Raw genomic sequence first — 14502 nt, 5'->3', positions numbered from 1 at the left:
TAAGTGTAGGCTACAATTAGTGGAAACATATAATATACTGGTATTCAAGGCTTAATAAATTAATTTCAGAGTATGTATTAAGAATAGGAAAGAATTTTTTTATGTTTATGGTGCAAATTAAAACCCAAGTCCCTCTCAAACATGCATACCATGAAATTTCATTGTAGTCAATGTAGTGATTGGCAGTGCAGAACCAGGCTGATTACTGGAATATAATTACCTTTGTGAAGGAATTTGGTTGCAGGGGGAAGTCTGTCCTAAGACTGTGCCTTAATGCTTCAATAGTATTAAAGTAGGGCACTTAAAGGCTATTTGTGAGCAATTATTTCTAATGCACTTTAAACTGTAATTGAATAAAAAATGGCTGCACTAGACCATTTTGAAAAATCTTTGTGATTTTATAACATTTAATTATCAAATTTTGCATTTCAGTATTCTAGCATTTTAAAGTTCTTATTTTCAAAGTAATATACATTTTATAGTGCTAGAAGAATTGTTCCATTGCTACAATAATAGCTTCAGAAGATAATCTTTCCTAAAACTTAAGCATCTAGGGTAGGAACAGCAATATTGTTCTTCAGATATATTTCAACTTTTTAATTTCAGGTTTGGTTTTTTTTTTTTTTCAGCTTTTTAATTAAATTAAGATTTTTCTTACAAGACAATGAATTATACCTTGTGGCCCAAAATGTAAAGTGTAGAATCATTGAATCATTCCCTCATTCAAATATGAAATATTTGAAAAACTTGTCAGCTTATTTACCATGCAAACAGACAATTGATGGCGTAAGCCATTACTTTATTGAGAACCATTAGCTATTTAAAGCTCTGTGCATAAATTAAAGAGGAGCTAAATGGATTTGTGGTTGTTGCTATTAGTAGCATTTTAAATTATACAGGCAATTATTGTGTTCATTTTCATTATCGTAGAGCAGCCCCTTTGCAAAACTATTGTGGTTTTCTTAGACATTACATACAAATTTTCCCTTGGATATTAAAATTTCTAGTGGTGTGTTTAATTTTGTTGTTTCAAATAGAACAAATATTATGACAAGTAGAAGAAAATTTGTTTTAGTAATATGGGAAGTAGCAATAAACATGTAAAATTACTCCAATTCTTAATTAATCTATTTCTATTATTTTCATAGTTATTCTAGTTACTATTTTCCAAAGAAAAGAAATAGCTTTTGTAAGATGGCATATTTTGCAAATGCCTTGATAAAATCACAGCCTAGTTAAAATGGAGTTTATCCACTTTTCCAATATTCAAATGAGTTTTAGAGAATGTTAGTGAATTTCTACATGAAATTTATCTGGATAGTTCAACAGTGTTTCATTAGTCAACTGCAGAAATTGTTTATGTGGAAAGGCACAGAATTAAACTAATTAAGTATCTTTTAGTACATTGGAGTAACTAGTTTTTGAGAAATGGAGAATACATTTCAATTAAAACTTACTTTCTTTGTGTGCCTTCTTAAGTAGAATTTTTCAATTGCCCTCACTTACTGTAGTAAATAAAAATATTAAAATTTACTATGGCAAATAGTATGATCTATATTAAAAAGAATGGCATTATTAGTAGTAAATCAAGGGTTCTTGAGCAAAAGATTTATAATGTGAAAAGTTTTTCAGCATCAACTTTTTATTGTCATAATACCTCTCCAAACACATTTTTATTGGGTCCCAATCTTAAATTCACATCTGTCTTCATCATTTAGAAAGGTATTAATGCTTTGAGTTAGCTTCATATCAGTGTGCAGTGGACTAAATTTAATGTTTCTGTCCTAAAAGTGGCATTCTTTCCAAAGAAGCTCTTGATTCATTTCTGTTCTGGGGTGGGTTTTTTTATGGGGGGTGGAGAGAGGAGAGATAGGCTTTCACTACGATGATGCAGGGGAAAAAAAAGTGTGAGGTAGTAGTTATGCATATTGCAAGACAGTGATTCTTTATTTTATTACAAAAAAAGACCAACTCTAGAAGGCCAGATTAAATCATTCCTTTCACTTTTTAATGGGATTTGGATGAATAGAGTAAAATATGCACTTTGCATTCATTGATAGCATCTTTAGGTTGAGGTAATTGAGTCTTTTTTCCCTGACTGAATGAATAATGACTTCATCTGATCCTCAGCGAGGCCTGAAACTTAGGCTGCCTTTGTCAACGCAAAAAGATCTGGGCTTTGAAACATGCTCTACTTCCCTGGCTTCATTTTTCTTCATTTTAATCCAAAAAACCTATTTTTCTCAATAATTCAAGCATAAACTATGTAGTAGTTGAAGCAGCGGAAATTGCAAGATATTTGTCCTCGTTGTGCTGCTTTTTAAATGCAGCTGATAAATCAACCGCTGTGGTCTTCAGCTGCCTGGTTCTCTAGGGAAGGGATAGCCCATGTGTAAGCAAGATTGCTGGAATTTTTAAGAACTATATTTAAAGTGCTTCTTTTGCAGACTGTTTGTTATCTAAGGAAGTGTTATGTTTTACTGGTCTTACTGGCAAGACTTGGAGATAAAAGGGGCATCTCTGATGTGGCCTAGGAAACTCTTCCTGACATAATTTTCCCACATATTTTACTGACTACTAGAGCATCCCAAAAAGTGGAGTATAAATACCCTAGCTTACATCATACATTATTGAAATGGTGAGAGTCTCAGCTACATAGCTTAAATATGTTTTTTCATGAGAAACAGTGGATGAAAGATAGCTTCTCATATTGTTTTACTTAAAATGTTTCTAAATTAAATACCTTTTTATTCATGTGAAGCTGAAGCTCTTTCACTATATTCATTTAAAAATTGATATTTTACTTGATGTTTTTATTATTATGTTGGATAAGTGAAAGCTTTATACAGTTAAAAGTCATTTCTGTGGCATAGGTTCAGATCTACAGAGTGAGATGAGAGCATAGTGACAAGTTGCAGTGCACTTGTCACACAAATAAGAAGCTGTGACTTCTTTTTCGTGTGACAAGTGCACTGCGACTTGTGCCTGCTGGTTCTTGAATCTAACAAGTATTTGATCTTCTAGCAGTCAATGAGCTCCCTACAAATATAATACACCATGCCAGTATTTTTGCTGCATGCATGACAGAAGAAAATTGTCCCCGCTCACTTGTTCATCTGTAATTATCCTTTCTCCTTGCCCTTCTGTGTTCCTGTCCTAGAACAAGGAGTGGAGAAGGGATGTGTCAGACTTGAAGGTATTCCAAAAACTTTTCTGGGACAATTCACATTGGTTCTGGGAATTATTATTGCCACAAAACCAGGGAAAATCTTTTGTGTGGAAGCAAATGTACAAATAGGAATAACAATCAATGCAATTATCAAAGTTCAGTTAATTGTTATGTGCATGTTAATTGTTAAGTGCATGGATTTTTAATAGGTAGGAATAACCAAAGCAAACAATCGTTAATTGTTTGCACTGCAGAAGCATAAATTTAAGAAAAACTACTGACTAACTTGATTTCTTTTTCTTCCTCCAGGTTGGCTTGCTGGACCTGGAGCTGAATCAACTGACCAAAGCCCTGTTTTTGGCTTTAGTTGCACTATCAGTTGTTATGGTAACTTTGCAAGGATTTGTAGGCCCATGGTATCGCAACCTTTTCCGGTTCCTCCTCCTGTTTTCCTATATCATCCCAATCAGGTATGTATAAGAATGAAAACAAAATACAGTTGCCTAATTTCACTACATGTGGCTTAATTGAAATTTATACTTGCTTCTCATTGCAAAGGAAATTGATCTTATCAAGAAGCTGAAGGAGAAGGTGCCAACAAATTTGCTGATTCTTGAAGGATCACTATACAGAAAGCAATACTGTTGTATTTTTTTTTTGTATAATGTTCGTCTTGCTGGAGTAATCAGGATATCTAATCCTTTGCTAGCATAAATGTATTAATAAGGATACAAGGTATATGAGGAAGAGGTTTCAGGAAGCATGCAGTTGAATGAACTGCTAGACGCATTGTGGAATTTTATTTTTCATGCCTTAAATGCTAAAAATGTTCAGTTTCTCTGGTTAAAACACAGACGTTTTACCCCAATAATGATTAATTTAAATTGGATGGCTGAATAATGTAAGTGCTCTTTTACAATGAGAGGAGTTTTAACGTGTAACCAAGTAGAGACTTTCCCTGAATTAATTAATTCATTAAGCATGAGTACTGTATATTCAAATTGCAGATAAACTGGAACACGAAATAATATCCATGTGTGTAATCAAGTCTTCTGTGGACACAGAAATGAGAACACTCCCTCTGAACTGAATTATTTTCTTTGCATAGGTATTGCCTTTGCAGAATTGAAATACTGTTTCCTGTTAAAATACTCAATGTTTAGATTAAGGTAATTGTTAATTTTAGATCCTCTTTAGAACTGTTCAGTTTGAAATACATCATTCAGTAAGCCCAGTGATCAGCCAGAGTTAGCAGCATCTAAACTGTAGCTAGATTTAAGACCTGTCACCTCAGGCATGCACACAATATTTAAGTTCACATAGTAAAGAAAAGAAAAATAACAGGAGGATTTCATTAGGCCTTTTAATCTAAGCTTACATTACTTACACGTTACTGTGATCACATTTTTAAAGTACACGTCTGTGTGAAGGAAGTTATATCATATTTGACCAATGGGATATTCAGGAAGCCTCAGTCTTAACATTTTATAACTTAATGGACTTTATTTTTATAGTACTTTTGTGTTGCAAGAGAAACTGATTCTGGGAAGTTGAAGAACAAGGTTCTGGCAAATCAGTTGGAACCACAATTTTGGGACATCTTTCTAAACACTGTCGCTGTCATAACTCCTTTACTGCTTGAATGATGCTGTTCAATCATGTTGCCATCCCCCCCTACACACTCAGTTACTGAGTATTAAACAATTTATCCATGTGAATAGGCAAAAAGGCCTCCATTGAAATGGTTAAGTCTATGTTTTACTCAGAGATGCCCTTTAAAACCTCCAGGGGAGGGGAAAAAAGAGCTAAGGATATAAAGGATCACTTCTAACTAAAGGATAACTTCTAACCATTTTAATGTCTTTGTTACTGGATGCAAGAGGATTAAGGCCATAGGGGTGTAGTAAGTAAATTTTACTCTGTATTGAAAGCTCAACATATGCCATTGAAAAAACATGTTCACTGGGCAGCTCATTTTCAATGTAAGAGTTCTTTAGTGGATGTGTGGAATAGCTTTTCTCCAAAAATAATTTCTAGCATGCATCTAATCCAATTTACAATTGTTTGTGAGAGATAATATAAAAACTAAAAATATTAGGGAATATGGTTGGTTTAGTTCATCAGACAGGAATTTATCACAGAATGCTTTCCTCCCTAGAGATTTATCTGTTTCTCTACCAAATTTTCTTCAACCCGAATCTTCATAAATACAGGGTTGCTTCCCACACTGTCAGCAAGATGAACAACTCAATCATGCTGGTGTTCAAATTTGACTACATTTCCCTTCCTCTCTTTTGTATGTTAGGCATGGGAATAACTTAATTTTTAGGCTGTATTTGAGTGTAAACTCTCAAAGATGAAAATTACAAAACAAATTACATTGAAGCCCCAGGTGTTGTATCTTCCCATTATTTTTAAAATAGCTATGTGGGGGAAATAATGAAATTACAGACATAAATGAAACGTCAGAGATTAGGATTCACTGATAGAGGCAAAGCATAGCTGGACTCAGGCATACATGAAATGTGTTGCTTGATAGTTTCAGAGAATTCAGGAAGTTTCTTAATTGTGGAGCTTTTTTGCAGTTCTGTTTGGCTTTTTGTTTGCAGAGCAAGGGAACTTCTAGGTATGCAATAAAAATAGTTTTTCATGGCTAGATGTTTTTGGTGAAGATCATCAGGAAGACGATGATAGAGTTAGTAGAATTTAACTGATCTCTATGCAGCCTCTCCTATAATTAATAGGAAGAGGAACTTTGCAGATGCTTCAGAAAGAAGCTACTTCCTTGTGTTTCAGCTGCATCCTAAGTACTTGTCTAGATCTAGCCAAGTGTTGCTTCACTTTGTGCAAGGTATTACTGTGGGGCATGTAAGACTTAAGTATAAACATAAAACAACTGTAAAAAAGACCCAACAGCACAGCAAAATAAAAACCACCCCAATAAGCAACACTTACCCACCCCTCACCTCCCAAAAATCAGCCTCCAACATTGCACACAGTCTGTGATGTACGAGGAATCAAGAAAAATGGAGAAAAAGTAGTAATAAACAGATAACAAAAGCTTAGTCCATCTCTAAACTGTTTGTAAGTTAGAGTCATTAGGCACAAAATGTTTTGAACAGCCCCAAACCCCCAGAAACATTTGGCCCTTTAAAGTGTTGATGTCATTGATGTTTTCTTTTTCCATATGGAGAAACCATAGCCCAGGGAGCCTCCATAGGCAATCTGCTGCCCTAAGAAGTCAAGCTATTTTAATTTCTTAAGATTTATCAGAGAAAGAGGATATAAAGCAAGTCCTTGACAGACTGTCCAAAACAAAGTAAATTTCTCTGTGATTATCTTCACCCATTATCTGAGTTTTTCCATGTTCCTTAGCATTTTTAGTCTTTTTTTCTAGTTGGCTCTAAAAATCCTCAAGTATGTCCATGCCGCTGCTCTTTGTGATACCAGTGTGGAAGTTCTTAAGTCTGTGATGGCACCTTTATTTTTTTAATAAGGTGCTTTTGTTGAATAACTTGTATTTTTGGATTGTCTGTTTTCTGAATGACAAGGGTCAGAACAGCTGGGGTGGGGGAAGATTTTTGAATTTTAAGTGCAAGAGAATAGAAGAGGTTTTAATCAGTATAGGATGCAAGATACCAGCTACTACTAAGATGAAAATTCCAATGTTTGTGTATATGGGTGTAGGAAAGATGTTAAGGCTGTTAGAGAGCCTTGTCACAAAATTATTCTGTTCTTTTCCCCAGCCTTGAGTACTAACATGTCTTTATCAGCTCACTTGAGCTATTGTAGCAAATGGTTCAGAAAGCCCAGCCAAAGAAAAGACTTAGTGATCACACTGCCCCACAAACTGGATCCCCTCCATCGCCAGTGGACTTTGTTATTTCATTGTCCAGTCTTCTTCACCACCTTGAAAGACAAAGTGAGTTGCACTTTGTGTTAAGGTCTTCTGTATGTTTGGGTTTTGTTTTAAAAAAATAAATAAATAACTAAATAATATAGCCAGGAAAGTTTTTCAAGATAATTAGCCAAACAATGTTTGGTGAAATTGCTGCCTCACACATACAGATGTGTGAGTATTGTAGTTGTATGTGCTTCTGCTTAGCTGTTAAGAACTGTAGAAGATTTACCACAAAACTATAAGATATTGACTGGGGATCTGTTAAAAACGTGTATCACCCAAGCTCTATATCTAATAGCAATTTAAAGCTGGATTGACAGGGGCTTAATCAGCCATCGTTTTAGAAGGATCCTTTAGTTTTAGTGTGAACAGAAGTTGAAATATCTCTTGTCCTTTCCTTTGTACACCCCAACGCTCCTTGTCATTGAGCTGTTCTGCCGAAAGAAGCTGTCCCAAATGACTGGAAGGAGCTGCCTTGCACTTAAGTAGTAAAGTTTTGGGGCACTACATGGTTTCTGGCTGGGTTTTTTTGGGGGTCTTTAAGAGAAGGACTTAAATCCTTCAAATTATCTCAGTCTGTTCTCAGGGGCAGTGAGGAAAACACTGCTAGGAGGTCTTATGTCTGGAATTCATTAATAGCCCCTCAAATCCCAGATCATACAGATATGAATTTCTGTGTTTTCTTGAAATTCAGGGAACTCACACCTATGCAGACTGTCTAACAGCAGCAAGCAGCCATGCTGCTTTCAGTCATGCTGTAGTTTCTGCTGTGTTGAAGCTCTAATCTGTATAATCTATAGATGTGAGAGTATCATTATGTGATGTCTCACACAGAGAGACAGAGTATATATTAGATATATGATGCAAAGGTTTCAGTGTGGAAGAGCTAAAGAGCTGCTTATGAAGTGGCTTAAGCAAGTGATTTAATACACATTTAGTGTATTGTGCTTTAATGCCATATAACGCAATCTCTATAAAGACTGAAAAACATTATGTGATGCTTCATGACATTTTACTAATTAATTTTGCAGCAGAAGTTAAGGTGTGTCTCTCTTGTGCTAAGACTGTCTTACACTGTCCAGTGTGGTGCTGTACTGCCTGAGCTAGCTTTGTGCTTCTCTTAAAATGTCTGATATTCACGCTACATAGAAAAAACAGAGAATCAAAAAGTTATTTAGATTAAAGGAGACTTTTAAGATCATCAAGTCCAACTATTATTAATCCAGAGCTGCCAATCCAGCACTAAAACATTTCCCTAAGTGCTAGTTAGTCCGATCTGTGGGTCTTTTAAAATTCCTCCAGTGATATAGACACTACCACTTCCCTAGGCAGCTAGTTCCAATGCTTGGCAACAGTTCTAGTGAGGAAATTTTTCCTAATATACAATCTAGAGTTCCCCTGGTGTGACATGATGCTGTTTCCTCTTGAGACTGACCCCCACCTGGCTACACCCTCCTTTCAGGCACCCCTGAGCCTCCTTTTCTCCAGGCTAAACACCCCTAGCTCCCTCAGCTACTCCTCATAGGACTTGTGCTCCAGACCCTTCCCCAGCTTTGTTGCTGTTCTCTGGACAAACTCTAGCACCTCAATGTCATTCTTGTAGTGAGGGGCTCAAAGCAGAGCACAGGATTTGAGGTGTGGCCCCACCAGTGCCAGGTACAGGGCCGATTGCTGCCCTGGCCCTGCTGGCCACACTATTACTGATACAGGCCAGGGCTATTGGCCTTCTTGGCCACCTGGGCACTGCTGGCTAAGGTTCAACAATAGCCAACCAGCACCTCCAGGTCCTTTTCTGCTGAGCAGCTTTCTAGCCAGTCTCTCCCCAGCCTGTGGAGCTGCTTGGGGTTGTTGTGGCCCAAGGGCAGGACATGGCACTTGGCTTTGCTGACCCTCATACAATTGGCTTCTGCCCATTGACGCAGCCTGTCCAAACCCCTCTCTGTAGGTCCTTCCTTCCCTCCAGTGGATCAACACTCCCACCCAGTTTGGTGTCCTCCACAAACTTACTCAGGAGGAGCTAGATCCCCTAGTCCAGATCATTATTACAGATATTTATAAAACAGGGCTGGGCAAAACACTGAGCACAATCAGACTAAAAAATAAATCATTTTTTGAACTGATCTATTGTAGTAAATCTTCCTCCTTTCAAATCTTGCAACACTGCCTATTTGCTCCTAGTTTTTTTTTCTGGTTTTACAGCAAGTAATACCGAATTTGTGTAGAATATACAAAAAAAAACCCCAAAAAAACATATTTTAAATATTATTTGTATTGGACCTCCGCTATGAATATTGTCACATTGGTATAAGAGGCCTAATGAAGGACAGCATCTGAGTTGATAAATGTGATAAAAACAAAGAAACATTTTTCATAGGAAGCGATCACTGTCACTCTGATCTGCCCATGCTATATCTCTCAAGCAAAGGTGCTTGTTTGACATGTGGGTCTTTTTTTTTTTGGCATTCTTCTGTGTTTTAAGCCTGTAAGAACTTCACAGATAAATTTTTTCATTAATTATTCCCTAGATTTCCTCCTAGATTTTTAAGTTCTATCTATGTTACAACAAGTAATTTTCTGTATCTGAGTTGCATTTGGCCCTTAAAAAACTGCATGTATCACAGTCGTTATAGCAATACAGAGTTGATACACATTTTTTTGCCACAAATATTTAATCGTAAATGTGTGGCGTTGAGTTCTCTTTTAAAGTTGCATTCGCTCCCAGGGTTTCATGCAAAATGCTATGTGTACCTTCCTTAATTTTCTTTTATATGCTCACATAATAGACAAAATTTAGAAAAATTAGTGCAAGAGAAGTAGTGAGACCAGTTATGAAGCAAACAGAAACACAGTTGTGAGGCTCTTCTTGGGAGTGCCAAACAGATAGCAAAAAAAGCTAAATAAAAAAAATATATAGTGGACAAAGCACAAAGGAATATTATATTCCCATTTCCTTGTCAAATAAAATATGAGAGATGGAGAAATTAAAGGATGACCTATAGGTTGATTTTCATTCGCTTAGATTTTTATATAATATTGTGCTTAAATGAAGTAACTTCTGTTTTGTTCTATTTTTATTTGTTTAATGCTAGTTAATATCAGTTACTAGCCTCCAAAAAATCAGTTTCTGTGAAGATTTAACTTTCCAGGTGTGTTGAATTGAAAATATTTTTAGTTGTTTCTTGACCAGTAATTTAAAAACTATTCCATTTTTTTCTACAGTTTGAATAATGCATATATCAGTGTATAGTTTATGGCTGTTTCAAGTAGGGATATGTTAAGAAGGTTAGGGGATGTAGCCATAGGGGATTCTGTACAGTTTTGGATAATAATGGGACCCAAATATCACCTTCAGTATCATTTTCACAGAGAAGGAAGTCCTGAAAATAAGACTGCATCTCAATTACTTCATTTATTTTAAAAAGTAGATACCACTTTGGGTACTCATACTGTATCTGGAGTTTTGGCAGTGCTCTGGTGTTTTAGTTACAAAACTCTTACATTACAGAACTGCTCAGGAAGTTAGAAAAAAAACCTACCATCTAATTTTTAGTCAAAATCATACTTGAATTTTATTTTACACAATATCGCCTTGTTCACAAAATTGTCCTTGCTAACTTCATGAGGTCTTGATTGCTTTTCACTGAGTTGTGAATGGTAGAATGTTACTGGAGTTTCTAAATGTATTTGCCAAACTTTCTCAGTGAAGGCCCTTGCTTATTGGCAAATTTGTCCTTTTGACAAAAAAAAACAAAAAAAAAACCCCAAAAAAAAACAAAAAAAAAACAAAAACAAATCAGACACCTTTAGAAGAGGACCTTACATCATTACAATTTGTGAAAAAAAAAAAAAAAAAAAAGAAATTTAGAAGTCCTGTAAATAGGAGTGTTTAATCTAAAACACTGGTGTTGTTTTTGAGGGAATATTCATTTTTAACATGTAGTTAAATGCAGTGTGGATTCTGAAATGTTGTGTTATTTTTTTGTTCTGAAGTTGAATTGGAGAGAAACTCTGGCCCTTAATGGAATAAATCCCCAAGCTGGATAAAAATTGCCTTAGGATTGCCTGCTCTAGGGTAACTAGTGCTGAGGTGGAGACACAATTGTATTACTGTGTTTACTAAATATGCTCATTCTCTGCAACTGCCTTCAAATTCCTATATTAACATACTCTGCCTAAATATTGCATGTTAATTGGTTTGCTAAAAATTAGTGTTACTAATGCAACAGTTGCTAATGCTACATTGGATGCTGTTCTGTGTGTTTTCATGAATAACTGATGTGTTTGGACTTTGTTTAATTGAATTAAATTGTGAAGGATTTAAAAACTGGTGAATTTAAAATGTTTTGGTTATAAAATGAGGTTTCCTAAAGTCTGCAAAGAAATTATCAGAAATGATAGCTAATATTATCAGGCACTGAAAGTAGCTTTATTTTGAGTAAGCTTAATGTCTCCTTGTTTTATTATGTAAAAATTCTTGTAATTTTCAGTGAAGTATTTTTATCCATTCCTGTGAAGATCTGTTGGAGAGGTTTCTAGTTTCAAAAGCAAATTCACTATTAATAGGCCATCAGCATTTTTAGTATAGCATCAGTTTCCATAGTGTGCTAAGCAATAGCTACAAGGATTTCAAAGATAAAAATTTCCTCTAAGACAAAAAGCATGAAGTCAGAGAAGGATACAGTGTGCAAATTTTTAGAATTAATACTAAAAAATTAATCTATGGCACTCATTTTTATTCCTGTTTAATTCTTTATTCATCTTAACAATTCAAGCATGTACCCAATATCTTTCTGTGTGCCAGAAAGCTGTCTTGGACTGTTCTAGTCATTGGGGAGACATTATTTCTCTATAGACCAGCAGTGCCAGCTATTAGGTCCATCAGCATAAAGGGGGTACATTCTGTTCTACTTAGCAGTGCATGCTGGAAAGCTAGAGTAATTCCTAAAATGCCATAATGCTTTGAAATATGGATTTCTCCTCACTGCTCAGCAAGAGAAGTTGGAGTCTTACTTTCTTTTCTCTTTTTTTCTTACCTTTAAATTATATTCAAGTATATTATAGTTAAATGTATAGAGTGTTTAGAACATCAAAATGAAGGGATACTCATGCTTATAAAAGCTGCAAGTAAAGATGCCTGCTGCACTTCAGCTTTGAGAAACTTTTCTGATTTTATCTTACTGAAGCACAGTTTTTCATATCTGAACAGCTGCAGAGCTCCATTGGTAGAGCAGACATGTGGATGTCTGTGTGCGTGTGCCATGTACCTGAGACTGAAGTGCTTAAATAGAGTATCCATCTCAGAATTCCTGTCTTGGTAGATAGCTTAAATGCCTCTTTGAAGTGGGATGGTGAGCAGCTTTCATCATTCAGTTAATCCACTTGCTCCTGGCTAGAGCAAATGTCCATCTGTTTTTTAAATAAATTAAGTGTGCTTGTGTTTCTTTTGTCAAGTTAGACGACATCCTTTGTACTTGACTGGCTAACTAGCAGGTTCACATCCCTAAGAGGAGTAAATCTCTTGCTGTTCCTTCGGTTTCAATGTGAGGTGTGAGGTGTGTTGCTTTGGTCTTTATATTCACTCTGAAAGTTAACAGACAAGCATAATAAGAATGCAATTTGCACAGTACTGGCTCTGGATTGAGTAAGATAGGGTAGAACTGTAGTTAACCAGTGTGAGACAAGTTACTTACAGTATTTTTCTCACTATATTGTAGCATTTTCAGTACAAAGAATCTGTAGAGTCTGCCTTCTGTTGTCTGTCCTTTTGTTACATATATTTGCATGACTGAGGACAGATGAAATTAGGGAAATGTTAGGGAAACTGCAGGACTAATTGGGGTATATCACCACAGAGAAGGGTAATTTTCAAATGATGACCATTTTGGTGGGAAAATAAGATGTAGTTAAAGCATGAAATACCATCATAAATGGTAAATCTTCCATCTAAAATGTATGTTTCTTTTCTGCTGTAACATGTTTTGTCTTCTGCTATACAAATTCAGGAGGTAGGGGACGTAGAATAAACTTTTTTTCAGTGTGTGTCAAAATTTCAGATCCTCTCACAATTCTAATTAAATGCATCTCTTCTTTATGGGATAGTGCAGATTGTGACTCACTCTTCCCTGAACTGTTACCTCAGGTAACATTCACAATCTGTTGCTGTGATTCCAAGAGGACAGATGAAAACTCCTGGTAGCTGCTCTTTTTGTTATGCAGTTAAGTCAGGATGATGTCAGGACTCTTACAAAGTGCATTAGCAGTATTTTGACCTTGATATGTACCTTTGAACAATTCTAAGAGTTACATTACTGTAAACCTGTTGTTTAACTTGGGACTCTTGTGTTGGCAACTTAGTACAAATAGTTTGCAGAATCACAGAATATGCTGAATTGGAAGGGACTCATAACGATCATCGAGTCCATCTTCTGGTCCTGCACAGGACCATCCGTAAGTCACACCATGTGCCTGAGAGCATTGTTCAAACCACCTTGAACTCTGTCAGGCTTGGTGCTGTGACAGCTTCCTTGGGGAGCCTGTGCTAGTGACCAACCATCCTTTGGGTGAAGAGCCTTTTTCTAATATTCAAACATCCCCTTACACAAATCAGGCCGTTACCTCAGGTCCTGTCACTGGTCATCACAGAGAAGAGATCAGTGTTTGCCCCTCCTCTTCCCCTATGAGCAAATTATAGACTATGATGAGGTCTCCCCTCAGTCTCCCCTTCTCCAGGCTAAACAGACCAAGTGACCTCAGTAGTTCACGTAGCTACTGTCCTACCTGTGTTTTCAGTATTTCTGTTAGAGCAGAGTCAAGAGAAATCAACACATGCCTTTTTCTTAGTCACTGCTTGTGGCAAGCACATTTCTCTCTCTCTCAGGATTTTTTATTGAGGTGCACAGAGAGAAATGAAAGAGAAAACAATTTCTATTTCTGCTCCTTGTTTTTCTCTTGTGGAATGTGTTTGGAGAATTGTTTACCCAGAGTGAGCGCTTGGTTGTACCATGGTGGATAGTTTGGGCCTGACAGCCAATCGGATCCATCTGTGTCTGGACTCTGGAGAACAGGGTCACGAGTTGTGAGTGAGTGAGATAGGATAGTTAGAGAAAGTAGCATGTAGTATTTAGTATCCTCTTTTATATAGCATATTAATGTATTATAACATAATTATAATAAATAAATCATTCAGCCTTCTGAAATGGAGTTAGACGTCATCATTCTTCCCATTGGGTTCACCGACATCTACAACAACTGCTCCTCTGACATGGCAGCATAAACATGGTGAATAGCCAGAGGAAAGTAGCATTTGAATGGTTTAGAACAAGGTGGATAGAGTTTTGTGTTGGAGCATTTTATTATGGGGAAGATTAATGTGATTAAATTAGTGAAGACTTTTTATTGTAACATGGAAATACAAGTTGCATCTTAGTTCTTA

The 14502-nt window shown here is 36.2% G+C and overlaps 1 protein-coding gene across 3 annotated transcripts in view; it reads left to right on the top strand.

Annotated features, from left to right (window-relative positions):
• ATP9B (ATPase phospholipid transporting 9B (putative)) overlaps positions 1-14502 on the top strand; it is a 169112-nt gene that overhangs the window by 115536 nt on the left and 39074 nt on the right. For all 3 annotated transcript variants that reach the window (XM_053974312.1, XM_053974302.1, XM_053974321.1), the window contains one exon: positions 3479-3639. In XM_053974312.1, the coding sequence (XP_053830287.1) occupies positions 3479-3639 (161 nt within the window). The remainder of the gene's footprint in view (positions 1-3478; positions 3640-14502) is intronic.

Source organism: Vidua macroura, chromosome 1 (genome assembly GCF_024509145.1).
Source record: "Vidua macroura isolate BioBank_ID:100142 chromosome 1, ASM2450914v1, whole genome shotgun sequence".
NCBI classification, from domain to species: Eukaryota; Metazoa; Chordata; class Aves; order Passeriformes; family Viduidae; genus Vidua; species Vidua macroura.
The sequence above is the reverse complement of the archived record's forward strand: the minus strand, read 5'-3'. Positions and strand labels throughout refer to the sequence as shown.